This window comes from Pteropus alecto, unplaced genomic scaffold (assembly GCF_000325575.1).
Source record: "Pteropus alecto unplaced genomic scaffold, ASM32557v1 scaffold7, whole genome shotgun sequence".
Classification (NCBI taxonomy): domain Eukaryota; kingdom Metazoa; phylum Chordata; class Mammalia; order Chiroptera; family Pteropodidae; genus Pteropus; species Pteropus alecto.
In genome coordinates this window covers 22,813,070-22,840,344 of record NW_006494614.1, presented here as the reverse complement: position 1 = coordinate 22,840,344, position 27,275 = coordinate 22,813,070, and the positions used below count along the sequence as shown (strand labels likewise).

The following is a 27,275-nucleotide window of genomic DNA, read 5'->3' as shown; positions in this document are numbered from 1 at the left end:
TTTTGCTGTGCATGTCTCTAATAGCTAACGAAGTTGAGCATCTTTTCATGTGTCTTTTGGCCATTTGTATGTCTTTTTGGGAGAAGAGTTTGTTCAGGTCCTCTGCCCATTTTTTAATTAGATTGTTTAATTAGATTGAGTTGCATGAATTCTTTGTATATTTTGGATATTAGGCCCTTATCAGAGGTGTCGTTTGCAAATAATCTTCTCCCACTCAAATAGTTGCTTCTTTGCCTTGTTGATGGTTTCTTTTGCTGTGCAGCAGCTTTTTACCGTGATATAGTCACATTCTTTTTTTTTTTTTTTTTTTGCTTTTACTTTCCTTGCCTTTGAGGGCAAATTCGTAATTCTCTAAATCCAAGGTCTATGAGTTTAGTACCTATGTTTCTTTTATGCAAAAATGGGTTACTGTTGTTTAAGTCTCCTATAGTTTTCTTATTATTTTTCTTACCTCTGTAACTATAACTGTTACTTTTGTCACAAAGTCAATGCTACATATTTTAAGTTTTTGTTGTTAGGTAGCAATTTCTGTATTAGTTGTATATTGTCACAATAATAGAGATAACAAGAAACACAAAGCTTCAGTGGCATCACAACAATAAACATTTATTTTGCTCACAAGTCTATAGATCATCTAAATGGTTCATTCTGCTGATCTGGGCTGGCTTAACAAATCTTCGCTGGGCTCACTCATGAATTTGTAGGCAATGACAGGTTGGCTGGGTGCTAGCTGATGCAGAGTGGCCTCACCTGGGTGGACACAGCTATGTCTTATGACCTCACCTTCCAGCTTATTCTCATGGAGGAGACAGGTTTCCAAAGAGAATAAGAAACTATATAAGAAGACCTCTTAAGACCTAGGCTTCATCTCAGCCACATTATATTGCCCAAAACAAGTCATAAAGTGGGCCCACATTTAAGGAGTGGGGAACTACAGTCCACTTTTTAATGGGAGTCACATTGCAAGAGGTGTTGATAGAGACGGGGAAAAAAATTGGAAACATTTAATAAATCAACCTACCATACACTTTAATATTTTTTTCTTATTAATTTCTATGAGGCAAATAGGATTTAGTGACTAATTCCATATGGAAGATGATGTTCAGATGGAAAAAGCATTAAAAATATGTTTGTCGAGGTGTGGATTTGCATGATTTCTTTGAAATAGCTCAGCAAAGAAAAAAATACTGATGAATCAAATATGGCAAAATCTTTTTAATAATCGAATATAGGCAATGGGAATGTCAGTTCATTGCTCTACTTTTTGCAAATTTGGAATTCATAATAATGTGAAATTTAAAAAATAATGCTGAATTTTTAAATCACATTAACTTGGAAAATATTGGTAATACTGAAATAAATAATGAAGTTGAATAGGATGACTGGTGTGGGACTCAAGATTAGTTCATTTTGATATGTTGAGTTTGAAATGAGATGTCTGTTAAAGAATAAAACTTCAAGTAAATTTAAAGACATAGTTGGTTTTATTGAGTGATTTATGAATTGGGCAGCATCCCATCTAGCAAGTAGAAAGCTGTACAATATGGAAGGTATTTTTAGGCAGAAACTGGGTAGGACAAGAAAGTTATTAGAAAAAAAAGGATTATTTTAGGCAAAGTTACCTTCCTTTAAGGGGACACAGGAGTCTTACCAGGTAGATTGCCTTAGCTTTCTTTGAAGATGGAGAGGGCCCATTTGACAGATTATCTCATTGGTACTGACTAGAAAATTCCAGACTGACCAGTTATAACATTCCTGGAGAAGGTTGAAACTGCATTTAGGTTAGGTATTAAGTGGTTTCATGTCATGGGCTTTAATGTAAGTTATTCCATTTGGGGCCTGTGGTTTTCTCTTTAACATATCCCAGTAGAGATAGTTTATAAATAGTTGGAGGTTTGGAACTGGGTATAAGGATTAAGTTCTCTTTTATTGTCACCATCATAAATATAGCATGTATAATTGCTGCTTTTATTAATTTTCTGTTGTTCTACAACCTGGTTTCTCCATCCATTGAGGACTTTTGAAGAATATTATGTTACTGATCTCTCAAAAAATCTGATTAGAGACATACTCTTTTTAGATAAAGGGCTTGACTTGTTTGTAAGAATATTTTTAAGAACATAATTTTTGTTTCTATTCTGATTTATTTTTTCTTTTAAATCTTATCTTTATGTTACTTATCGAGTCCTTACTACTTCTGCCATTTAAGCCAGTTAACCTGGAGCCTGAGTTTGGCTGTTAGGTTAAATAACTGTCAGCTTTGATAGATAAACATAGATAAAATATCTAAACTTGTATTTAAATATTAGTAAATTAAAAAAGATCTTTAGTGATTTATTTTCTGATATATTAAATGACTGCTTAAGATACTTGAAATTTCAAGTAATTTAGTATTTCAAATAATTTCAAGTAATTAAGTATTCCTATACAGTATCTTACATTGATATTTAAAAATAACATCAATAAATATCTTTCTGAATAACATTAGAATTATAGCCCAATAAGGATTAAATGGAAATGGAATGTGAGGAAACATTTCTTGTGCATGTTTAGTGATGGTTCTTTTCCTCTTCTTCTAAATATTTTTAGTGTTTAGTTTTGCACTGTTGTCACATGATAAAGAACTGATTAAGCAGTGCCTAAAGTTTGGGTAGGTACAGAAGAGAGAGGACATATAACATCTGAGTAGGTTTGTTTTTTTGAGTGGGTAGGTTTTCATAGTATGAAACCAATTTTTAAAAACCATTTATAATTCTCTCTTTTCTCAAAGTTATACTTACTAATAATTGCTTTATTATATTGTAAAAGGAAAAAATGCGTAAACCAAATTAAGCAGTGAAACTCTTAGATGCCTTACTGATTCCTCTGGTTGCTGTGACAGTCTGTCATTTAAAGTAAGAAATACCATATATATTTCTGTTTTTCCATTCATCTTTATACATACTGGTTTCCCTTTGGGTTTTATCCCACGCCAATATTTGATTTGTGGATCTGATATGTTGTTTTCCACCAGTAGTAAATATTTGGGGAGCTGATTGAAGCAGACTAACTTTATTATTTTAATATGTATAGATATATAGAAATTGGGGCATTGCATATTTTAAAAATATGTTTTGAAATGACTTCTTTGTCTCTTTTGCTTTAGTTTTTACCAGATTCGTGCATCTATGAAAGTTCCACCAAGAGTCCCCCATAGACTGGAAGCTAGTTTGTTACATGCAGCGGGTAAGCCAAGGAATATTTTCAACTTAAAATAAAAATCTGAAGCAACATAATAGTGGCCAATAATAACTTTTCATCATTATTTTTATTTTTTCAATTACAAATGTCAGATACCAAAGAGCATCATTATAAGTTTGTACCCTTCTAATACCTCTTATAAGACATATATTTGAGGCCTCAGTAAAACAGGCTTGCTTATAGGTTCCTTGTCTCACTTTTAGGTTTCTTATTATGAACAAATGAAAGATAAGTATGTGAAATTTCCAGGAAAACAAAAAAAAAGTAGGGGTGGTATCAATTTTATCATGTGGGATATAATTTAAAAAAATATACAGTGAACGTGGATGCATAATTTGACAAGATTACAAAGGTGTTTTATGATAAAGTTTTATAGTCTGCCTTTTGAGTTTTTTAACCACATTTTTTTCTGATTAACTACTCTAATTAGAAAACAAAGAGCCAGAAGGCAATGTAAGAAGATATAAAATAGATATGTTATAGCAACTCTGTTATTCACTTGTATTCTAAGTAAAGACACCAGCATTAAAGTGTTTGAGCCAAAACTGATGGCCCTAACATAATCAGTGGGCAGTTTTTCAGCTTCCCTGATATGGTATACACTTTTATTCTATGCAGTTAGAAAATGAAATAGTTAATGTAACATTCTGGAGAGTTATCATATGTGTCTAATGTGATTACCAATTTCCAAAGCATCATAAAATAATAAAATATACCTAACACTAAAGCTACGCTGAGCATAATTCAATCCTTTTTTAAAATTTAAAAACATCGTAGGAATTTGAAGTGTTTACCATTATCTTTTTGGCACACTATGGTTACTGAAATGCTGGGTTATTGTTAAATTTTAATGAATTGTGTATAATGGAGAGTTTACTCTATCTTCTTGAAGATTATCAAAATGCTCAGGGAAGCCTGTTTATTGCTTATGACCAAAAATACTACATTCTTTCTTTCAAATTTGAAATTTATTCTTGGCCTGGCATACATGTTAAAACATATATTTATTGTCAATAGGTTTTTTTGTAAGTCTATTTTGTAGGAAACACAGAGGTTAAAAAAACTAACGTGACAAGACAGATCTGGTATTCCATTTTTGAACTTCTTTAATCTAGCAAACTAAATGTCTTGCTTTATTGTATCTCCTAAAATTGCCAGTTGAAAAAACCAGAAAGACTTTTTTCTATACTCCCTTTTTATTTATTTTTTCAGCTTTATTGAGGAATAATTGACAAATATAGTTGTATATATTTAAAGTGTACCGTGTGATTTGATATATATATATATATACACATTGTAAAATAATCACCATGAAGATAATTAGCACATCCATCATCTCTCATAATTAACTCTTTTGTACATGTGTAGTGAGAACACTTAAGATTTACTCTTAACTGTAGTACTATACTGTGCATTAGATCCTCAGAACTTATTTATCTTGTAACTGAAAGTTTGTACCCTTTGATCTACATCTCCCTTTATCTTCCACCCTGCCTCCCAGTCCCTGGCAACCACCATTCTACTGCCTGTTTCAATGAAATTGACTTTTTTGTTTTGTTTCCACATTGATACCATACATTATTTATCTTTTGCTGTCTGACTTATTTCACTTAGCAGAATACCCTCCAGGTTCATCCATAATGTTGGAAATGGCAGGATGTCCATCTTTTTATGGCTGAATAATATTCCATTGTATTTATATACCATATTTTCTTTATCCATTCATCCACTGACAGATACTTCGGTCATTTTCATGTATTGGCTATTGTAAATAATGCTGCAATGAGCATGGGAGTGCAGATTTCTCTTTGAGAAACTGATTTTATGTCTTTCAAGTATATACCCAGGGAAGCGATTGCTCGCTCATATGGTAGTTCTATTTTTAATTTTTTGAGGAACCTCCATATTGTTTCCATTGTGGCTACACCAATTTACGTTCCCACCCAGAATGCACAAGAGTCCTCTTTCTCTACATCGTCATCAACACTTGCTATCTCTTAACTTTTGATAATAGCCATTCTTACAGATGTAAGATGATATCTCTTTGTAGTTTTGATTTACATTTTCCTTGATGAATAGAGATGTTGAACATCTTTTTTATGTACCTTTTGGATATTTGTATGTCTTCTTTGTAAAATGTCTACTTAGTTTCTCTTCTCATTTTTTAAACAGATTGTTTGGGGTTTTTTGTTATTGAATTGTGTTCTTTATATAATTCTTTATATATTTTGGATATTAACCCCATATCAGATATGTGATTCACAAATATTTTTTCCATTAGGTAGGTTGCCTTTTCATTTTGTTGATTGTTATTCTTTGCAGAGCAAAGCTTTTTAATTTAGGTAGTCCTACTTATTTAGTAGAAAGCTTTTTAGGAGAAAGCTTTTTAATTTAGGTAGTCCTACTTATTTAGTTTTGCCTTTACTTTTGTTGTCCAATCCAAATAATTATTGCCAAGATTAATATCAAGGAAATTTCCCCTATGTTTTCTTCTTAAAGTTTTATGATTTCAGGTCTTAAATTTTAGTCTTTAATACATTTTTAGTTAATTTTCATCAGTGGCAGAAGATAAGGGTCCAGTTTCATTCTTTTGCATAAAGATATTCAGTTTTCCCAGCACCATTTATTGAAGAGGCTGTCCCTTCCCCATTATGTGTTGGTGCCTTGTCAAAGCTTGGTTGACCATAAGCGTGCGGGTTTATTTCTGGGCTTTCTTATTTTGTTTCATTGGTCTATATGCCTGTTTTTATGCCAGTACTATGTTTTGATTACTGTAGTATTGTAATAAAGTTTGAAATCAAGTACTGTGATGCCTCCACCTTTGTTCTTTAGTCTTAAGGTTGCTCTGGCTATTCAGGGTCATTTGTGGTGGTCTTGTGAATTTCAGGATTGTTTTTTCCATTTCTTTGAAAAATGCCAGTGAGATTTTGATAGAGAGTATATTGAATTCATAGATCACTTGGAGTAATATGGACATTTTAACAGTATTAATTCTTCCAATCCAAAAATATAGGATATCTTTCATTTATTAATGTCTTCTTCAGTTTCTTTCATCAGTGTCTTATAGTTTTCAGTGTACAGGTCTTTTATTTTCCTGGTTAAATTTATTTCTGATATTATTTTTAAATCTATTGATTGCTTTCTTGATTTCTTTTTCAAGTAGCTTGTATATAGAAATGCAACTGATTTTTGTATGTTGATTTAGTTTCCTACAACTTTACTGAATTTGTTAATTAGGTCTAACAGATTTTTGGTGTAGTCTTTAGGGTTTTCAATATATAGGATCATATCTGCAAATAGTGACAGTTTACTTCTTTTCCTATTGGAGGCTTTTAATTTCTTTTTATGCCAATTTTCTGTGGCCAAGACTTCCAAGTACTATGTTGCATAGAAGTGGTGAGAGCAAGCATCCTTGTCTTATTCCTGAGTTTAGAGGAACACTTTTAACTTTTTACTGTTGAGTATGTTAGCTTTGGGCCTGTCATATATGGCCTTTGTTATGTTGAAGTATATTTTTTCTACAATTAATTTATTGATAGTTTTTATCATGAAAGTATGTTGAATTTTGTCAGATGCTTATTTTGCATCTATTGAGATGATCATATGACTATTACCCTTCATTTTGTTTATGTGGTATGTCATGTTTACTGATTTGCACATGTCAGACCATCCATGCTTGCATCTCAGGGATAAATTCCACTTGATCATAGTATATGATCCTTTTAATGTGCTCTCATATTTGGTTTGCTAGTATTTCGTTGAGGATTTTTGCATCTGTGTTCATCAGGGATATTGGCCTGTAATTTTCTTTTCTTGTGGTGTCTTTGTCTGGCTTCCATATGAGGGTAATGCTGGCCCTGTAAAATGTGTTTGGAACTATTTCTTTTAATCAGTTTTTAGGAAGAGTTTGAGAAGGGTTGGTATTAGTTCTTTAAATATTTGGTATTAGTTCTTTAAATGTTTGGTAGCATTCACCAGTGAAGCCATCTGCCCCTGGACTTCTGTTTGTTGGAAGAGTTTTGATTACTGATTTAATCTCCTAACTCATTGATCTGTTCAGATTTTCTGTTTCTTCATGATTCAGTCACATGTAAGGTTGGGTTGTTTGAGATCTTTCGAGGTCATTTGTATGGCAGAAATATTTCACATAATATCATTTACAAAGCAATGTTATTTTGACATTATGACAAATAGTGCTTCAGAAATACCCAAATAGAGTACCTTCTTTTTAAGTGCTTTTCCTGGGCACCGTGATTTTGGTTTTTATTAGTTGTAAGTCCAGATAGAGTGTTGCTACCAGTCAGTTTCTAGTTCTGGTATTATCAACCGTGTGTTATTGATTGTGAAATAGCAATGATCTGATAGTTTCCTAGTGTGTAAATGGAAGTATCTTTTAAAAATAAATTGCTTATGACAGACATCAATCTTTAAAAAAAACACCTAGGTTTGAAAGACAGTAGACTTCCATAATATATAATTTTTACTTCTGTTGAAAACATTATTTATACCATCATTCCAGAAAAAATTTAAGAGGTTGCATACTTTTTAATTAAGTTATAGCAGCTTGGATTTTCTCTATACTTTTAATTATATACCTTTTTTCTTTCTTTTTTTTTTTTTTTGAAGTATAATTGACATACAGTATATATTAGTTTCAGATAAGTATAATTGACATACAATATTATATTAGTTTCAGACAGATAACATATTGATTCAATGTTTATATACATTATGAAGTGATCACCACCGTAGGTCTAGTTACCATCTGTCACCATACAAAATTATAATTGACTATATTCTGTATACAGTACATTACATCCACATGGCGTATTTATTTTATAACTGCAAGTTTGTACCTCTTAATCTCCTTCACCTCTTTTGCCCATTTTCCACTGTCCTCCCCACTAGCAACCACCAGTTTGTTCTGTGTATCTCTGAATCTGTTCCTGTTTTGTTTCGTGTTTTAGATTCCACAGATAAGCATACTCTGTTTCTTCTTTGACTTGTACTTTTATCATAAGACCTTTTCTTTCCAGTGATATATTTTACCATAATTCTTATATCTTGTGTATATTTATGCAAAACTTTTAAGAAGAATAGAAAAAAAATAATGATTTTTGTCTTTGAGTCACAGTAGGGCAGGTTAAATGGGGTAGGAATTAGATAGTATTATACAGCTTATCTCTACACACTTAAATTATTTCCAACATGAGATTGTGCTGACAGTGAGAGATTTGAGGCAGGAAATAGCTGTCATCTGCAATGACATTTGTCACAAAAAACAATGAGTATGTATAAGCTGTTGAAAATTGATTAATAAAAATGCATTCAGAGACTTCTACAGGAGAAAAATTATTGCTGGTTCTAGGCCCCATTTCGAAATGTTAGAGGACTATCTACAATTTCAACCAAAAGTTCAAGTAACAACTCTCCATTTCTAATAGTGATAGTATTTCTTAAAAAGAAATATTCTTTTATTTGTTTTTTTAAATATCTATCTATCTCTTGTCTCTGAAAATAATTTTATGTAATAATGAAGGCAAATAGTTAAAAGATCTATTAATCCCAAAGGATTTGTAGTGAAAACCATAGCTCATTTTCTATTTTTTAATATTTCTTTTTTCCTAATGGTTTTCTCTATATATACTTCCTGTTATAATAAATGACATTTTATCTTACTTACACTACTTCCTCCCTCTCTCTCCCCTCCTTTTAAAAAGAGATTTCATTATTCCTATATCTTTCTTTGACCATTATTGTAGCTTCAAATAACATATTTAAAGCTTCGTACTCTACCTATTTCAGCAAATATGACAGACTCCTAATTTTGTAAAGTAAGGATATATACAATCTTGCCTCTTTATTCAGGTTTTCTCCTTCCCTGTATCTCCCAACCTGTTAAGTATATCCTTTGTTTTATATTATCAAAGTTGCTAATATTCATATTCTGTTTTGCAGCTGTATTTATGTCTTATGTGCTTTGTCTATGGTTAGGTTCCTAATGTTGAAAACAAGTAAACTACCTTTGCATTTTTATGGTAACACAGTGGGAAAGGGTTTATAAAATTGAAATGACTGTCCAACATAAAGAAAGAGGATCTTAAGTGTCTGGCAAGTCAAGGCAAATCTAGTTACCATTTTGTTATTGAGCTGGGTCACCTGTGATATAGAAATATAGAAATAGATATATCTGAGGTGTTTTAGAAGTTGTAAATTCAAAGATGTGCCCCAGTTGTAGTTAATAAAGTAGTGACTTAGAATTTGGCTACCAGCTTTCTCTTATGTAACCTTGGAGAACTCACTTAACCTTTGTGAGCTTCATTTTCTCATCTGTGAAATGTGTTACCTGCTTTACAAGGTTAAGTAAGTGAAAGTTCTTAGCAAACTCTAAAGGGCTGTATACAAGTAAAGTTTTATTATTTCACTTCTAGTGATAAAAGAAAAATGGAAAGCAGTCAGGTTTTGACTCATGTTATGATTTGTGAACCATCTAATGTAAAGAGCTGAAAATTATAATAAAGTTAATTTCGTGTTTTCCTATGATTTATATAATTTCTATTATGTAGCATAGTAATTAAGTACGTAAGATAATAGCTCATGTTAATAAGTAAATTAAGAAAAAAATTTTAAATCAAAAAGATCATTTCTGGGATAAGTGTGAACTGGGATGACCAAGGGCAAGAAGGGGAAAACTGAAAGGAGGAAGAGACCTCAAAAGACTCCTGAATTTATAACTTATCAAGGAAACCTAGGTTCCTGGGCTTGCATTTCTATGCATATAAAACTAGCTTAATCTATAGAAAGTGTTTGAATTTGGACATAACTAGTTTCAAATCTTGTTCTTCCACTCACTAGCTATATGGTCTTAAGCAAATTATTCAGTTTTTTGAGCCTTTTGTAATCAGTGAAATAGAAATAATCCTTGTGTTACAGTGTGTTTATGAAAATTGGATAAAGAGACCTGGTATAGTGCTCAGTAAATATTGCTTTCCTTTGTCTTGCCCTCTGTTTCTATCCTAAATTGCCCCAAATGTTAAAAAGCTGAAATAAGATGGACTCTAGGATTTGAGAACCCACTTGATTTAAGAAAAAATAGTCCCCGAAGGAGTTTACTGACAGCTATTTATATATGCCTTTCCATTCTTAGTTTTCAAGAATTAGCCTTAACTTGTATGCATGATTGGTATGGTTTAACCTTTTTATGCCTTCCTTGGGCCTTTCCTTCCCCTGTAAGATAACTGTTCCCTGCTAGTGTAGGGGCTCTGTATATGTGTAAGAGTGAGCTGCACACATATGTTTGAACTAGATTATCAGTGTGACATAGAAGACCAAGCACAGGCTTTAGAGCAAACAGCAATGGCATTTGCTTCCTGGGAAAATTACTTAAGTTATCAGAGCCTTGGTATCTACAAAATGAATATGTTAATTCCTGCTCTATAAGAGTGCCTAAAGGATTAGTAACATGCATAAAGCACAATGCCTGACACATAGTAACTGCTCTATACATGGCAGCTGATAATAGCAATAATAAGACTGCTGTCTTTTTCTTTTTGTATTTTTTATTGAATAAATTTGACATATAACACTTTAAGGTGTGCAACATGTTATTTTGATACATTTATATATTATAATTGCCTTTGTAGCATTGTCTATATTCATTATACTATGCATTAGATCTCTATGGCTTATTTATTACTCTTTGCAAGTTTGTACCCTTAAACAACATTAATCTTCCCACCTCCATCCTCTGTTTTTTGAGTTTTACTCTGTTTTTTGAGTTTGACTTCTTTACATCCTACATATAGGTGATATCATATAGTACTTGTCTTTCTCTGACTTATCTCGTTTAGCATAATGTGTTTGGGGTCCATCTATGTTGTTGCAAATGCCAAGATAGCCTCCTTTCTCATAACTGAGTAATATTTCATTGTATATATACCACATCTTTTTTTACCCATTTAGGCTATTGCAAATAATACTGAAATAAACATGAGAGTACATATATCTCTTCAAAATCCTGTTTTCATTTCATTTGGATATATATCCAGAAGTAGAACTGCTGGATTATATGATAGGTCTATTTTTAACTTTTTGAGGAACTTCCATATTGTTTTCCATAGTGGCTGGACCAATTTACATTTCCACCAACAATATATAAGGGTTCCCTTTTCACCACATTCTCATTAGCACTGTTTGTCTATTGTCTTCTTGATCATAGCCATTCTAACAGGTGTGAGGTGGTATCTCACTGGTTTGGATTTGCATTTCCCAGATGATAAGTAATATTGGGCATCTATTCATGCCTGCTGGCCATTTTGATGTCCTCTTTGGAAAAAAATGTTTATTTAGTTCCTATGTAAAACTGCTTCATGAGGAGAAAGGGAAATTTCACAAAAATAAACAATGTGTGGGGAAGTTCTTATTACTAAAAAATATTATCCACTTTGGTAGAAGCTTCACAATTAGGTAAGCATTTGGAGTAATAAGAAATCAACTCATGTTGAACAAAAAAGAAATTTCCGGTTATTTTATTGAATCAGGGTTTTTCTAAGGTCATCTATTCTGGATAAAATTACTTGTCCATATGTGTATTTCATTTTTCTTCCTATTTACCACCATCTAGTATTTTCATGCAGGTGATAGCAGTTAAAAAAATTAATATCAAGAAAAAAGTAAGGCTAGAAATAAGGTCTAATTAACAAAGAAAGGGTTGGCCCAGTTACTTCGCCTTGGCAGTGGTTAATTGGCCACTTGTGATAAAGCTTTAAATATTTTGAAGTGCTACTAAAAGAACCATCCTTTTCTCTCTTATTAATTGTCTTCTTATATTTTGCCCAGCCACTGACTTTTCAAGGCCTTCCTTTGACATCCACTGAAATGTCATAGTTTTGCTGACTTGTTAAGATTTTTCATGTTTTGACCCTATACTACATGTCTAACTTTATTTCCCACTGTCCTCCCTGTGATTCTGTGGAACCACTTTCAGTTTCTCCAATTCGATGGGTTCTAATTTACCTCATTGCTTATGCAGGTACTCTCTTCCTCATTATCTCGTTTGTTAAGCCATAGATAACTCTGATAGGTAGTTAGAAGTTTCCTCTGCCATGTTGTCATAGCACTTTCTATATACTTTTTTCAGCTCTTATCATATAATTTTTTTCTTCAGAAATGGAATTCTAACACAATCAAAGAAAGAATAGTTAAGAATGTTTTTTTTCAAATGAGGAAAATTTAAAGTGTATAGATGGAGACAATTCTTATTATATCACTAATTCATTACTGTTACCAGTAACTGAATAATCTCAACAACTATGAATGGAAAACTCACCATAAAGTTAGATCTTTCAATAAACTTTGCGTAGATGATGAAACTAGAGTCTACTTGGTATTACAAGCCTCTATTTTGTTTTCCCTATATTCCACAGCTTCCTTCTGTCACTGCCTTTAATTGCCTGTTTACTTGGCTTAAGAGATAATGATAATTACATTGCCATTTGCTTTGGCCTCCTTAAATAGAGAATTAAGAGATTATCACACTGTACTGCGATTATTTGTTTGTATGTTTCTATTCAAACTAGATTGGAACTCTGAAAAGAAGGGCAGTGTTATTTATGTTTGTACTGTAGTTCCTGGTATTTTAGAGGCTTAATAAATTGTGATTCAATGAATGCTAACTTGTTCACAAAATAAATAAAAAGAGATACGAATGTTAGCTGTTTAACCAAACGAAATGCAGAAAGATAATGTTGGAATAAATTATAAATTATCTTGACTTAATGTAAGTATTTGAAGGCCTGTATCACAAGTCACTAAAAGTGTATATCTGATGTTTGGGTTAGCAGATTACTGAGAAGCAAAGTGAAAATAATCATTTCATCAAGGAAATAGGGCACTAAATTAAGAAGTTAGGTGAAAGTTTATTTATTCAGTAAATACTTGCTGAGTGCCTATTATGTGTAAAACATAGTGCTCACTCCTAAATTAAAGCAATGAAGAAGATATATTTGGCTCCTAACCTCATGGAAAGAGATTATCTAGTAAATATTAAAAAGCAGAGAAGGTTTCAGATTCTAGACAATAAACTGAGTATACACATATGTGTTCGGGTCTTCTTGTTTCCTGTACTCTTTGGTAATAGTGATATAGAAGAACAAAAAGAAATAACAGAAAAATATTTAAGTTTTGAAGGACAGAAAACAGAGTGGGAGCTGAACTACCTTTTGGAGCACCTCCTAGGAATTGCAAACAGGTACAGCACATGAAGGGAAGTGAGAAGTGGGCCAGAAAACAGATTAATTAAAGGTCCGTAATTGGGTCAACTGTGAACCAACATTTGTGAAGAAAATGGCCCAAGTGTAGAATGTCAGAAAGATTAGTATTTACCTTAGGACAAAACCTCAGGGCTTTTCTCTAAATAAATTGCCATGGGATAATAACACTCCAGAGTAAAGCACTCATTCCTTTTGTGTGTGTGTGTGGTAAAAAATATATAACATAGAATCTACCCTTTCAACAAATTTTTAAGTGTATAGTGTTGTTAACTATATGCATGTTGTTATACAGCAGGTCACTAGAACTTTTTTCACCTTTTATGACTAAAATCATTGAATAGCAACTCATTCCCCTGTCCTCCTGACCCCTAGCAACTACCATTCTACCTTCTGCTTCCATGAGTTTGACTACTTTGGGTAAACCTCATATAAATAGAATCATGCAGTATTTGTCTGGCCTATTTCACTTAGCATAAGTCCTCATGGTTCATTCATATTGTAGTACAAGACAGGCTTTCCTTCTTTTTTAAAACTGAAAATATTTCATCATACACCTCATTTTCTTTATACATTCATCCATCAGTGGACATTTAAGTTGTTTCTACCTCTTGGCTACTATGAATAATGCTGAAATGAAGATGGGAGTATATATATGTCTTTGAGATCCTGTGTTCAATTGTTTTGGATAAATACCCAGAAATGAGATTTCTGGATCATATGGTAGTTCTATTTTTAGTTTTTTAAGGAACCTCCAAACTGTTTTTCATAACAGCTTTTACATTTTACATTCCCATCAACAGTGTACACAAGTTCCATTTTCTCCACAAGTGTTGACCATGTACATAATATTATATGAAATAAAAATATACGAAATACGGACCTTGCCTTCAAAAAGTTCCAGTTCCTTCCACATGAAATGATCTTCCTTTTCATCTTTATTTGACTTTTTTTTTTTCATGGTATTTCAACTCAATGCTTTATTCTCAACAAAGCCTTTCCTGACTCCACAGACTAGGTTCACCCTGCTATTAAAAGATGCCATTGTAATCTGTCCTTCTCTGTAACACAGTGTAGATATAATTTACAGAATTGGATGAGGACAATGAAAGTGGACTTTTTGTTTGGTTTAGTTTGGTCTGGTCTATTTAGCTTAGAACAATGCATGGCACAGAGTAACTGTACAGTAAATATTTAAAATTTTATTGTGAAATATATATTTTTGAAGATTATATAAAACATTATTTTATTAAGTAATAAATATCCAGATACCCAAACCTTCATTTAAGAACTAGAACATTACTAGTACCAAAAAAAGCCTCCTGTATACCCCTCCTGACTTTTGTGTTCACTCTTTTGCTTTCTTTATAGTTTTATCACCTATGATTGTATCCCAAGGAAATATCTGTTTGAGTTTGGAAAAGCTGAGTAATAAGCAAAAACCTAGTTGTGTAAGAAAGCTGCGGCATCACTACTATTAAAAGACAGCTCCCAGAAGAAAAGCTGAACAGAGTTTCTTATTTATTGTATGTTTCTGTATACTTGGGAGGTTTTAAGTCCCCTTTGGGGAAGTTAGTAGACAGAGTTAAGAATGAATTGTGTGAATCATAGAGCTCACCACATTCAAGGATTCTATAAAGGTTGGAATGTGATGAAATATAGGATATCCAACATATGGAGTAGGCTGATTTGCATCTAAACTTACAATTCAACTTTTCTTCCTTCTACTCTCAGTAATAGGTCGAAGTGGAAAACATATGTAAGGTGAAAAGACTGCCCTCATATGATCTAGGTGATAGAGCAGAAAGTTCATTTTGAGTATACTTGAGAATACTCTCAAACAAGTCAAGTACTGAAAAACATTTGGTCAAGCTTTTCACCTGTCCTCAGGTTAAAAAATGTTACCCTGGCATCAAAGATCTTTCACATGGCAGACCTCAACATATCTCTCTCTCAAGACACATTAAGCCAATCTTTAATAGTCACCATCTGTATATAAGGCAGAGGGTCTCTTAGGAATCTTCCTTCACCATCTTCCTAGGGCTTCGCTTTGCCTCTGTTCTGCATTGGATCTCTTGTTTTCTAACACGTTTTTTCCTTTTTCTTGATTTACTCTATCATTTTGGTGGAGCCTGTTCTCTAATATCTTGTTGAGAAAAGTAGCATAGGAAATAAGTACTTTGAAACCTCCTATGTCCAGAAATGACTTTATTCCTTTCTTACTTGTTTGAAAGTTTACCTAAGTATAGAATTCTGGGTTGAAACTCTTTTTTTCCTTCAGAATTTTTAAAACATTGCCCCATTGTCTTTTGGTTTACAACATTGCTGTTAAGACTTCAAAAAAAAAAAAAAAAGACTTCCATAGCCATTCTGATTGATAATCCTTTATATATGACCTTTTATCCTTTCACAAATCTTGTAGAATCTCCTCTTTGTTCTAGTGTTCTGCTGGCAAGCAGTGATATACTTCAGGTCTCTGAGTATTCATTGGGCCCTTTTAATCTAGAAACATATGTCCTTCAGTTTTGGGAAAATTTTTTATTTTGTTAATGATTTTGTCCCATCTGTTTTCTTTGTTCTTTCCAGAACTTCTATCATTTAGAACTTCTATCATTTAGATGATTTTGTCCCATCTGTTTTCTTTGTTCTTTCCAGAACTTAGTTCTTTTATTTTAATTTTTAGTTCTTTCCTTTTTTTTTTTTTTTTTTTTTTGCTTTTTTATTGGGTTTATATTTTTACTGGGTTATTTCTTCAACTTTAACCTCTTTTTTGAACTTTTTGCTTTTCCCTATTTCTCTCCTTTATTTTCTTTCCCTCTATCTTTCTCCATTCTCTTTTTACTCCTTTCTCTTCATCTCTTTTATCTTTTTCTTATCTACAAGTTTCTTTTTTCCTCTCTTTATTTTAATCTCTAACTTAAAAGTTAGAAGCTTTCTTTAGATATCTGATTGTCCTCAATTATCTATACATGACTGAAAAGAAGGCTGATTAGAAATTCTGAGAGCATACATGGGACTTATCTCTTTGAGCTTCACATTAGGATGATGTTGGTGAGCCCTTTGCTAAGGAATCTTTGAAGTCAGTATCTATAGAGATTATCTATTATAATAGATCTATGTAATAGATCTATTATAGATTTATTGGGTTAGATTCCCCATGTCAAGAACTGTGAAGAATCTGAGATTTGGCCATATATATTGTTGAAAAAAATTCTCTGTAGTTTCTCACATTTCTATATACCTTGTAAGGAGAGACACTGAGGGACTTCTTTTCCAGGTTTGTAAAGGATATTTCTATAGCAAAGGGCTTTAGAAGATATAGATAGTGTTTCCGGAGCAGAAGGTAGATTTGTTTACTCTCTAGTTTAATAAAGATAATGTCTCCAGTTCAAAGTTTAGACAGGTTTTCTTGTAGTACCTTTTAAAGACATGGGACTTTGGGGAGTGAGGACAAGGAGAACTGATGAGAACATGAAGCTCCTGCTGCCTGCTATGCTATATGTTATAATATCCTTTGTCTTTGACCCAGGAGTCTTATGTCTTTTGTCAGCATCCATGAAACTGGTAGGCTAACTTGTTAGCTTGCAGGTAGGGTAAAATCTTAGACTCTTTACAGTTCTTGAAATGCCAGAGAAGATTCATGTCTGTTTCCTTCCTAGAGAGTAAGATCTAATTGCCCACCTTATAGGAGCCCAGTAGTGGAGAAATTATGCCAATCTCTGCATTCAGTATGCTTTTTCTCATGCTCAGTTTTGCCAGGTGACTTTCAGTTCAGAGGGCTTCTGTTTTATCCTCTCTAGGGAATAAACCTCTACTAGGATGAAGGAGGAGTAACAACCTAACAACATGTAGTAGGGAGAGTATGTAGGAATCTGTTTTGATCTTTGTTGATAGGTTACCTTATCAGTTAAACATTGTGTGACTTTTCTGTTTAAAGTTGCTACCTTTCTTACCCTCTATTCTCTCTCTCTCTTTTTTTTTACCATAGCACTTATTACCTTCAAACATACTGTATCATTTACTTATTTACTATTTTTATTCTCTGTCACCCCTCCCATTAGGGTATAAGCTCCGTGAGTTAAGAGATTTTTATTTCCTTTATTTTACTGTATATCTCTAACACCTAGAAAGTACCTAGCATATAATAGGTATTCAGTAAATATTTGTTGATTGGATGAGTGAATGAATGACTAAGAAGAACTTGCACTTCTTTGCCCATTGTTCCTGGTTCAAGAATAAAATTAAAGAGAAGTATTTTATTTTCTTTGGTACATCTTTGTACCATGTCATTGGTACATCTTTTTTAAAGCTTTAAATATTGATATTAATTGAGAATACAGGTAACTTTCACAGGTGGTTAATTATGGTCATTCCAAAGCAATTTAGAATGATTTATTTTGTATACAGTTTTTTTTTTTTTTTTGTCCCATGCTAGAATCCCTTTTAGGGCATTCCTAAAGGCAGTGTTTGGGTTTTTTTGTTTGGTTTGGTTTTTTTTGTTTTTATGTGTGAGCATTTCTAGTGCTTTCACTCAATAAATATTGGATACATTTTGTTGGTAGAGCCAGTGGGGTTTAATGAAGAATTGCATGTGGGTCATGGAAGATAGAAAAATTAATAAAGGTCACAGAGTGAGTAAGTGGCAGAATTTAAACCCAGCAAGTCTGGCGCTAGAACCTATTAACTACTATGCTATGCTTCTTCTTGGATAAGAGAAAAACCAGAAAAATGACTAAGAAGTGGTTGCCTGTGAGGTAGGACTAAAACCAGAAAAATGTGATGCCCAGGAAGCCAAATTAAAGAAGTAGTGAAGAATAAGAGAATGTGTAACTGTCAGATGCTTATTATAAGTCGAGTAAGATGAGGTCTGAGAATTCACCATTGCATTTATCAAAGCATAAGGTAGGGGTCTCGATAAGAGCAGTTACATGCACTGAAGTCCAGATAAAGTGTGAATTATTATTGTATAAGAATTTACTCACAAACTTAATTTAAAACAACAAACATTATCTCCCTGTTTCTTTGTGTCTGGAATCCAGAAGGTGTTTAGCTGCTGCCTCTAGCTTAAGGTCTCTTAAGTCTTCATCTGTTCCTCCTACTGTATTCACATAAATCATACAGTTACTTCTGCTATATTTACACAGATAAACCCTGGGACTTTGTGGGAAGTATTTTACAAGGATTTGAATACCAAGAGGTGAGAATCGTTGGGGACCACTGAAGAGACTGGTTATCACAAAACAGGCCAAAGAGAGAGTGGAAGGAGATGAATTAGACATTAAATACCAAATAATCTTTTGAGGAGTTTGCCAGAAAGGCAGGGCAGAGAAATAGTGAATTTGTCCAGGTGTACCTGCAAATAGATAAGCATCAGTATGGAACAAAGAAGCTCCAGGTCCAGTAGTACTAGGAATGAAGAAGAGGCTACAGCCCTGACTTGAGAGAGCTGCATTAGAGCAGCATCCTCAGGGAAGAGCAACAGGGGAACATTCCCTTTCTGAAGCAGTAGATTCAAGTTTCTCATTATCTGAGTGCATTAAAAAATCTACTTTCCATTGAGGAAAGTTTCTTCCCTTTCTCATCTGTTCTCTGAAATATACAATTGAGTTTCTGATCTACTTCATTTCTTTCCACATGTCAAATTTTCAGAAAAGCTGTAAGTACAGGACAAAGAACTTTTTTTCCTGAGCCATTTAAGATTAACCACTTAAGGATAGTTTGCTACCATGATGCTCCATCAGCCCCAAATACTTCAGAATGTATTTCCTCCAAACAAGAATATTCTCCTACATAATCCCAATAACATCTTCGAAATTAACTGATATATTACCACCATCCTATTATCAGACCCATTCAAGTTTTGCTAGTTGTCCCAATAAAGTCTTTCATAGCAAAATGATCCAGTATGGAATTCTACATTGTAATTAGTTATGTCTCTTTAGTTTCCTTCATTCTGGAACAGTTCTTCCATCTTTCTTGATTTTCATGACCCTGACACTTTTGAAATTAAAATTTTGTTAATTTGTAGAATGTCCCTCAATTTGCATTGGTCTGAGATTTCATCATGATTAGATTCAGGATATGCACCTTTGACAGGAATATCTCAGAAGTGATGCTGCATTCTTATTTTATTTTATTTATTTTTTTATGTTGACATTGGTTAATGAAATCTGGTAAGTTTCAGCTGTACATTTTAACAGTAAGGCATATATATAGTTACATTGTGTGTTCACCTCCCATGGTTAGATTTCTTTCTTTCACAACATATGTGACCTCTTATACCCCATCTATCTCCCCTTTCCTCCCTCCCCCCTACCCTCTGGTAACTACTGGTCTATTGTCCATGTCCATGAGTCTCTGTTTGTTTGTCCTGTTCATTTGTTGCTTTTAGGTTGTGTTCCTATTTTATTAGGTGGCATTTCTATAATTAGGTGATTTCTATATTTATGATGATGTTAATTTGGATCATTTGATTAAGTCAGACTTCACTCTAAAGTTACTTTTTCCCTTTCAATTAATAAGTATCCTTTTCTTTGTCAAACTTCTGATTTGTTTATTCATTTCTATATATCATTATAGACTTATGGATTTTCATATTATTTAATGATGTTAATCCATTACTGTCATAATTTATTTTGGTGCTCAGTTCATCCCAGATATGACCACGGTAGCCTCTTCAAGCTAGCTTTTATGTCCTTTTGATGTGTCCCTCATTCTTTTAGCACTTCCTTACTTTCTGATATGAAAGGTGGCCTAGACTTTTCTTGTCCTATCTCTGCCCCAGCTCTGGCATCAGCCATTTCTCCAAAAGCCTTGGTTCCTTTTAGTGGAGAATATTTTAAAAAACAATATTTGGGACTGTGCCGTTCTTAGGCCTTTTGAGTGGACAGAGCTAGTGAATACATGTATGTATACATGAATATATTTACATATGCATATACAAATTTAACATGTCTTTCTTTATCTAAATATATAGTGAAAACCATGAGTTCACATCAGTATTTCTAATTTCAGTCCAGTACCACAGAATTCATTCTATATTTGTATCTTCTTTCTATATGTGTACATTCTTTTTCAGTCAATAAGAAATCTGACTCTTCTTATCTTAATATATTTTCTTTTTTGATTAGTCCCTTATATGTGCCAGCCTGTTGTCACTGTTTCCTCTCTCTTGTGGGCTACTTGGGCTTCAGCACCTCATGTCAGTTCACTACCTTATGTAGACATCCTCCTCACCCAACTTGGACTTGCTAAATCCTTGTGCCAAGAGTTATCTGAATGGATATTCTCTTCACCTTGGGCTCCATTAGAGTGTGTCAGGGTGCCACTGCCTACACTCACCCTCTCCCCTATATGGAAGTTTTTCGCATCTCTTTTGGACTGCTACACCATGTACCAGGCTCTCCACTGCAAGGACACCCTCCTCACCTAATTTGCGTTCCAGCCCCCCAGCATAGGTGCCCTGTCATGCAGTTGTCTTCCTAACCTTGCTTGGGCTCCCAATGCCTCCCTCTAAGTCAACCCTCCAGCTAGATTGCCCTCCTCTCCCTACGCTGATTCTGATACTTCACTCCAAGCTTCCCTCATCACCATGTGCAGGCTCAGACATCAGACCACCACTCCATGTGGACAAACCACCCTCCTATTCCAGGTGGATTCTGGACTTTCTGCCCTGAGGAGATAGATGCCTACCTTGCTTTGTCTCTGGCTTAAACATTTTCAGTTTTTTGACTGTTTCTCACATCATGTTATTTCTGGATGATAGAGTAACATGACACCTAACTTCAACAACCCAGAGGTAGACCAAACTTTACAGGTTAAGGATGTGGTCTTCCAAGAGACTACTCTCATTTCAGATACCAACTGCAAGTTCAAGGCTCCACAAACTACTCTTCCTTCTGACCAGCTGGCTATAAATTTGGGGCTCCTTTTATCTCCTCAGGTTTGATAATTTACTAGAACAACTCACAGAACTCAGGAAAGCATTCTGCATGTTTTACAGTTTTATTATAGCAAAAGGATAAAATCAGAGCCAGTCTAAAAAGAAGAAATGCATAGGACAAGATCTGGAAGGGTCATGGATTTGTGAAGCTTTTGTTCTCTCCTCATGGATGCATTACTTTCCCAGAAAATTGATACATGACAACATATATAGAGTATTGCAAATCAGGGTAGCTCAAGCTTCAGTGTCCAGAATTTTTACTGGCATTTTATTACACAAGAATGATTGGATCATTACCCACATGGCTCAGTCTCCAGGAAGTAGGGCTTACATCTGTGGTTCAAAGCTTCAGCTCTCTAATCGCGTGGTTGGTCTTCTGGTGTGGCCAACTCCGTTCTGGTTCTGAGTAATCATCTCCTATGCAGAAGCTATCTAGGGGCCCATCTTGAGTTACCTCATTAACATAAACTGTCAGGGCCCACCATAAATATCAGAGACATTCCTGTCATTGGGAAATTCTAAGAATTTAGAGGCTACCTCTCAGGAATCAGAGATAAAAACTAGCCAGATTCTTTATTCCAAGGATTTAGAGGTTACTTCTCAGCAACCAGGACAAAGACAAACCAAATTCTTTACTCTGCAAGCTATAGAAAACTAAATTGCTTTCTTCTGTAGCATATATGTCAATTTTTTACTCTTAAAAAAGTTACCTCAAGATTACCTTATTTACCTTCTCAGATGAAGATAAGTTGTACAACTTAATAATTATTACAATGTACTTGTCCATTCATTTTTTACCATAGAAATTAATAAACTTTCAGAAATGTTATAATACTGCTATATAAAATGATAATGGCGTTGGAGTAATATAATCAAACTTACAGTGTTTTAAAGTAAAAATCTTAATTTACTTGTATTTTATTTTGCTCTTTTATCTGTCAATTGTATATCTTATTTGTTTTAGGTATGACTTTAGCCTTTCCAGCTTCAGTTCATGATTCTCTGATTTGCAGTAAAACATTTCAAATTCTATATAAAAATGAGGAGGTTGTTTTAAATGATGTTATGATCTTCAAAGTTAAAATGTTGTTGGATGAAAAAAAGGTAAAAATTTCTTCATATATATTTAAATATTGTTTGTAAAATATCAAGGCATATTTTTAACTTTCTATTAATATTTGAAAAGAACTTTTTATTGTAATTTCTCTTCAGATTGAAGAAACCCTTGAGGAAATGAGTTTTCTGTTATCCCTGGATCTACACTTCACTGATGGAGATTATTCGTAAGTAGGCTAATCAAACAGTTAAAAATCCTTAGTTTCTCAGACTGTTATCTGTTAATATTAGAGTCCTCATTTTCTTCTTAGAATCCAGCCTATCCCCTTCATACTTATTTATAAGCTACTTCTATCTTCTGAGGGAGTGTCATGAGAATGGTTAAGCCTGCTCTTTTGTGCCCATGCTGATTCCATGAGCTCCAGGTAGCAAAATTAGACAAGTTAAAGAAATATGAAATGATTTCCTGAACTCTAGAAATTGCACTGTCGATATAATACCATTGCCATGAGGCATTTAAATATGATTGAGCTCTCTTCCACGTTATTACTGGCTAATATTTTAATGGCGAGAGTGACACCTTCTTTAGGTGGGATTTTTTTGATAGACTTGTCAAAACCGATGACTCTTACACCTAGCAGTTGTTTCTAGTTCATTAATTTCTAGAGCCCTTGAGGAGCTTTTAGGATTGGCTACCCTGAACTTGCCCACATATCTGGACATACATTTTAGGGACAAATTGTGCTTGTATTCATTTAAGATAGGAATCACAGATCCATTTAACAATTTTATTTTTGAAGGGTTTTTTTTCTTAATTTCAGTTGTAGAAACACTTCTTGAAAATTGTATATAAATTAAGACTGCTCGTAGGATAAATAACTAAGCAGTCCCATTACTGAAAGTTCTACTTGAGGTGTCCTCTTTACTATCATAGCGGAATAAGAATTTTTTTTACATGGTAGCTACTGCTCCTCTGTAATACCTGTTTATTAAAAAGACTTCTTTAAGGGATTCTCTTTGAAACCAAGTCAGAATTCTACAAGTGGAGTAAGCTGAAATGAGTAAGTAATTTATTAGTTATAGATAGTTACAATGTGTGTATGTATGGGTTAAAATATATGTGTGTGTATGTGTATATACACACACATACATATGTATATGTATATATATTCGGATATAATTCTTATGGAATTGTTTCATATATTTTGTATGTGTAAATCTAATGACAGGCTAAATATCTATAATGAAATATTTACCAGTGGTTTGCTATTTCTAAGAAGCATTTAATGACAAGATTTTGTACTGTACTGTAAAAATAATTTTAAATATTGTTTAAGATTTATTTTAATTGGATTTGACCTACGTTATACTGCAATCTTATAATAAACAGTATCTCTATGGAAGAAATACTTAGTATAAAATGAGATTAGTTCCTGAAGTATCAAAAAGGACTCATTTTATAAGGACATTAGTGAAAAAACAATCCATGTCATGGGCTGATAGAAATCTATAGGTAGGCTCTTATTGTTAAATTTCCTATTGTTTCTAATACAAATGTTATGTTTTAAAATTATTCTCATTATCAATTTTTAAAAAATAATTAAGTAACTAAATGTTTAAATAGTTTAAACTACTCTACAAAATATTCTGTACTTAGGTGCAAATATGTTGTTTTTTTATAGGGCAGATGATCTGAATGCCTTGCAACTAATAAGTAGCCGAACACTGAAGCTGCACTTTAGCCTCCATAGAGGTCTTCATCATCACGTTAATGTTATGTTTGATTATTTCCACCTTTCCGTTGTGTCCGTTACAGTCCATGCATCTTTGGTTGCATTACACCAGCCACTAATAAGGTAAATTTAACCAGTACCCCTGGTCCTGATTAATGTAGTGTCTTTTATTTTTACAGTGAAAACACATACTTTGATAAAGATAACTGAAACAGAAAGAAATTTCTCAATTCACAATTATTTAATAAATACTTTCATTTTATACTAAAATATTTAAAGTTAAGAGCATGGGAACATTAGATTAATAACTTTTTTATTACAGAAATATGAAGCAATCTTTCTCAAATAAATTGACCAAGAAAAATAATGCAATTCAGAAATAACCATACAGCATTGTTTAGTCTATACCTGTGTTTTTATGCAGTGTTATACTAAAATTATTCATTCTCTAGAGAAGCATATTCATTTTTTTCTTAGGTTTTTTGCTTGTCTCTTCTCTGAATAGACTAATTTTATATTTTTAAAATATATATCATACAGTAATTCTTATTTACTAAGTCACTAACCAATTTTATGGATCTTTACTAAAAGTGTTCCTATGTGTCATGATATAATTTTAAAAGAACATAAAATTCTGGATCATAATAAATGCATTGGGATAATTATTTTTTTCTGCCTACTTCCATGTGGAGACAATTGTCTTTCATTGATGTAAGAATACAATTCAGGCTCTTTAATTTTTACAGTAAAACATCATCCTTGTGGTGTGGGCCACACGTGGACACTTTTATAATCAGTAACTTATATGAAAAGACTTCAAATTAATTTGATTTGTGAACTTTATGCAATTTCTGACACAAATCTGATTCTAACAACTGATACTAGGGATGTTGCTTAAGGGTTATGATGTTAAATTAATTTATCAGAAAATGAAGTAGGTAATTTTGTAGAATTATCTTCAGAAGTTATAAAAGACCAACACAATTTAACAAGTAAGAGCTTCCTGTGGCATATCTATACATTGTTTTGAAAACTGTTAAGAACCTCTTCCATTGTGTTATCCCATGACTTCTTTTAGAGCACAGGGCCAGGAAGAAATCTATTTGATGACTTGCTTTGCTCTCCTTATTCTAGTTCTAGTTCTCTAGTAAGTAGCTATAGTTGTTTTGCCAACTATAGATCTAGTTCTCTAGTAAGTAACTATAGTTGTTTTGCCAACTTTGTCTTACATCTTAGGCCTTTGAGAGATTGTTCTCAGTTGCTATAACTTCTGTAAATAGAAAAGTGTTCCTATTATATATAATTTTATCATAAACTTCAAAAAATTTTTGGGTGTTGATTGAATAAATTAAAATGTAATAACATGATAACTGAATGAAACTTCTCAGAAAAGAAAGTGGTTTTTTGAAATATAACTTTCAAATAAGTAGTATGTATTACTTTTATGTGAATTACGTGTTAGGTTTTAATGCTAAAAGTTTGTTTATAAAATATATTCCTGTAGTTTTCTGAATCTCCAATTTTTAATTTTCAGTAAGAATCCCTAACTAAACTATTTCAACCATTTCTTTTTCTTTATAACACTGGCTTAGTATTTCTTCTGAAAAATATACAATTCACCGAGGTTAGCGTGGGTTATTAATGTTGCTTTTCAAAGCCGCGAATAGAGCAGGTATATTCATATCACTAATCCTATTGAGTTAAATGTGTGCTTCCTCTTGCAACGCAGCAGTTTTTGCCACAGACTATTAGGAGAAAGGGAGAGCTCATCTCCTAGAGACTATTTGCTGGAAGGAGAAGACATTTTTGACTCAGAATCAGAAGCCAAGAGGATTAACTGTTGGCTCTGGTTAGTGACTAAAAAAGAAAATGAGGTGCCTGCAACAGCTGAGGTTCTGTTCTTTACCTAGCTACCATGAACCCTGATATCTCCTCTCTTGCTGCTAGAACTTTGCCCTGAAAAAAGCAACATCTTTCCCTGCCTTTCTTTGCCTGTAAATGAGAGGTTGGAAAAAGGAAGCAAGGAAAGGATAAAGGAAAGCTGTTTGGTGGTGGCGTGCTGGTAGAGGGGTCATGTTAAGGGTAACATTCCTCACTATTTATGCTTTGACAAGTTTTTCCTGAAGTTTTATTATAGGTGGATTTTTTATCCTTTAAACAAAATGGGAAAAAAAGTTAATTTACAGTATTATCTTTTTAAATGTTATTTTTATTTAAAACAATGTCTATGATCAACCCAACTATAGACATTAAATCAATTTTGTAAAGTAAGTGGGGTTAGGATTTCTTTCTTTCTTTGTTTTTTACATAACCTGTTTCTTATATTTGAATTCTTTTAAGTACAACTTTTGTGACTCAATTCTGAAAAGCATATCGTAGCAAGCGGAATTTACCATTGACTTGCAACTCCCTTCTTTGCTGGGGTATAGGTATTTTATTTTCGCAAAGCAAATTGATTTTGCAAATGAAAGCTGCTCTCTGCTTATGGAAAAATTGATTTACTTTTCTGTCTTTTCCCTTTTGCCAAACTGCCAAACAGTCCAAATGCTTTGGCCTACTTTTAATCAGCTAGTACTTTCTTGCAAATAAAATTATGTATGATTTTTAAACTTTCAAACAGAGTAGGCTTCTTATTCTATAGCATTTATGGTATATTAAATGTAAAGTTAATATTAACAGTTGTTCATATAATATGTGATTGAGATGGTGCCTTGAAGCACTTAAAAAGATCATCTTTAGAGTTCATATCCTTTTAATGAAGAGAAAGGAAATATCTTGTTTTTGAGAAATAGAAGCAACAAGTAGATTTAGTAATTTTTCTTTTTCTACATTTATATGAGAGCTCTTTACTTCTGTAAGTAGCACCTGTATTTGATTAAGTGTTAACTTTATAACGTTGGCAACCGGTTCTGACAGACCAGTATTTCCAAATGAAAACTTACTCTCATCTGTCTTTTAGCTAGTCTGGATCCCACTCTGTTTTATCTTTAGGATCCTTTTAGAATCCATGAAGCCCAATCAGAGAAGTAACCTCAA

The 27,275-nt window shown here is 33.1% G+C and overlaps 1 protein-coding gene across 11 annotated transcripts in view; it reads left to right on the top strand.

Moving 5' to 3' along the window:
• FAM135A (family with sequence similarity 135 member A) overlaps positions 1–27,275 on the top strand; it is a 96,061-nt gene that overhangs the window by 17,572 nt on the left and 51,214 nt on the right. For all 11 annotated transcript variants that reach the window (XM_025042611.1, XM_025042616.1, XM_025042612.1 and 8 more), the window contains 4 exons: positions 3,146–3,225; positions 22,415–22,554; positions 22,663–22,733; positions 24,189–24,362. In XM_025042611.1, the coding sequence (XP_024898379.1) occupies positions 3,168–3,225; positions 22,415–22,554; positions 22,663–22,733; positions 24,189–24,362 (443 nt within the window). In that variant the 5' untranslated portion in view covers positions 3,146–3,167. The remainder of the gene's footprint in view (positions 1–3,145; positions 3,226–22,414; positions 22,555–22,662; positions 22,734–24,188; positions 24,363–27,275) is intronic.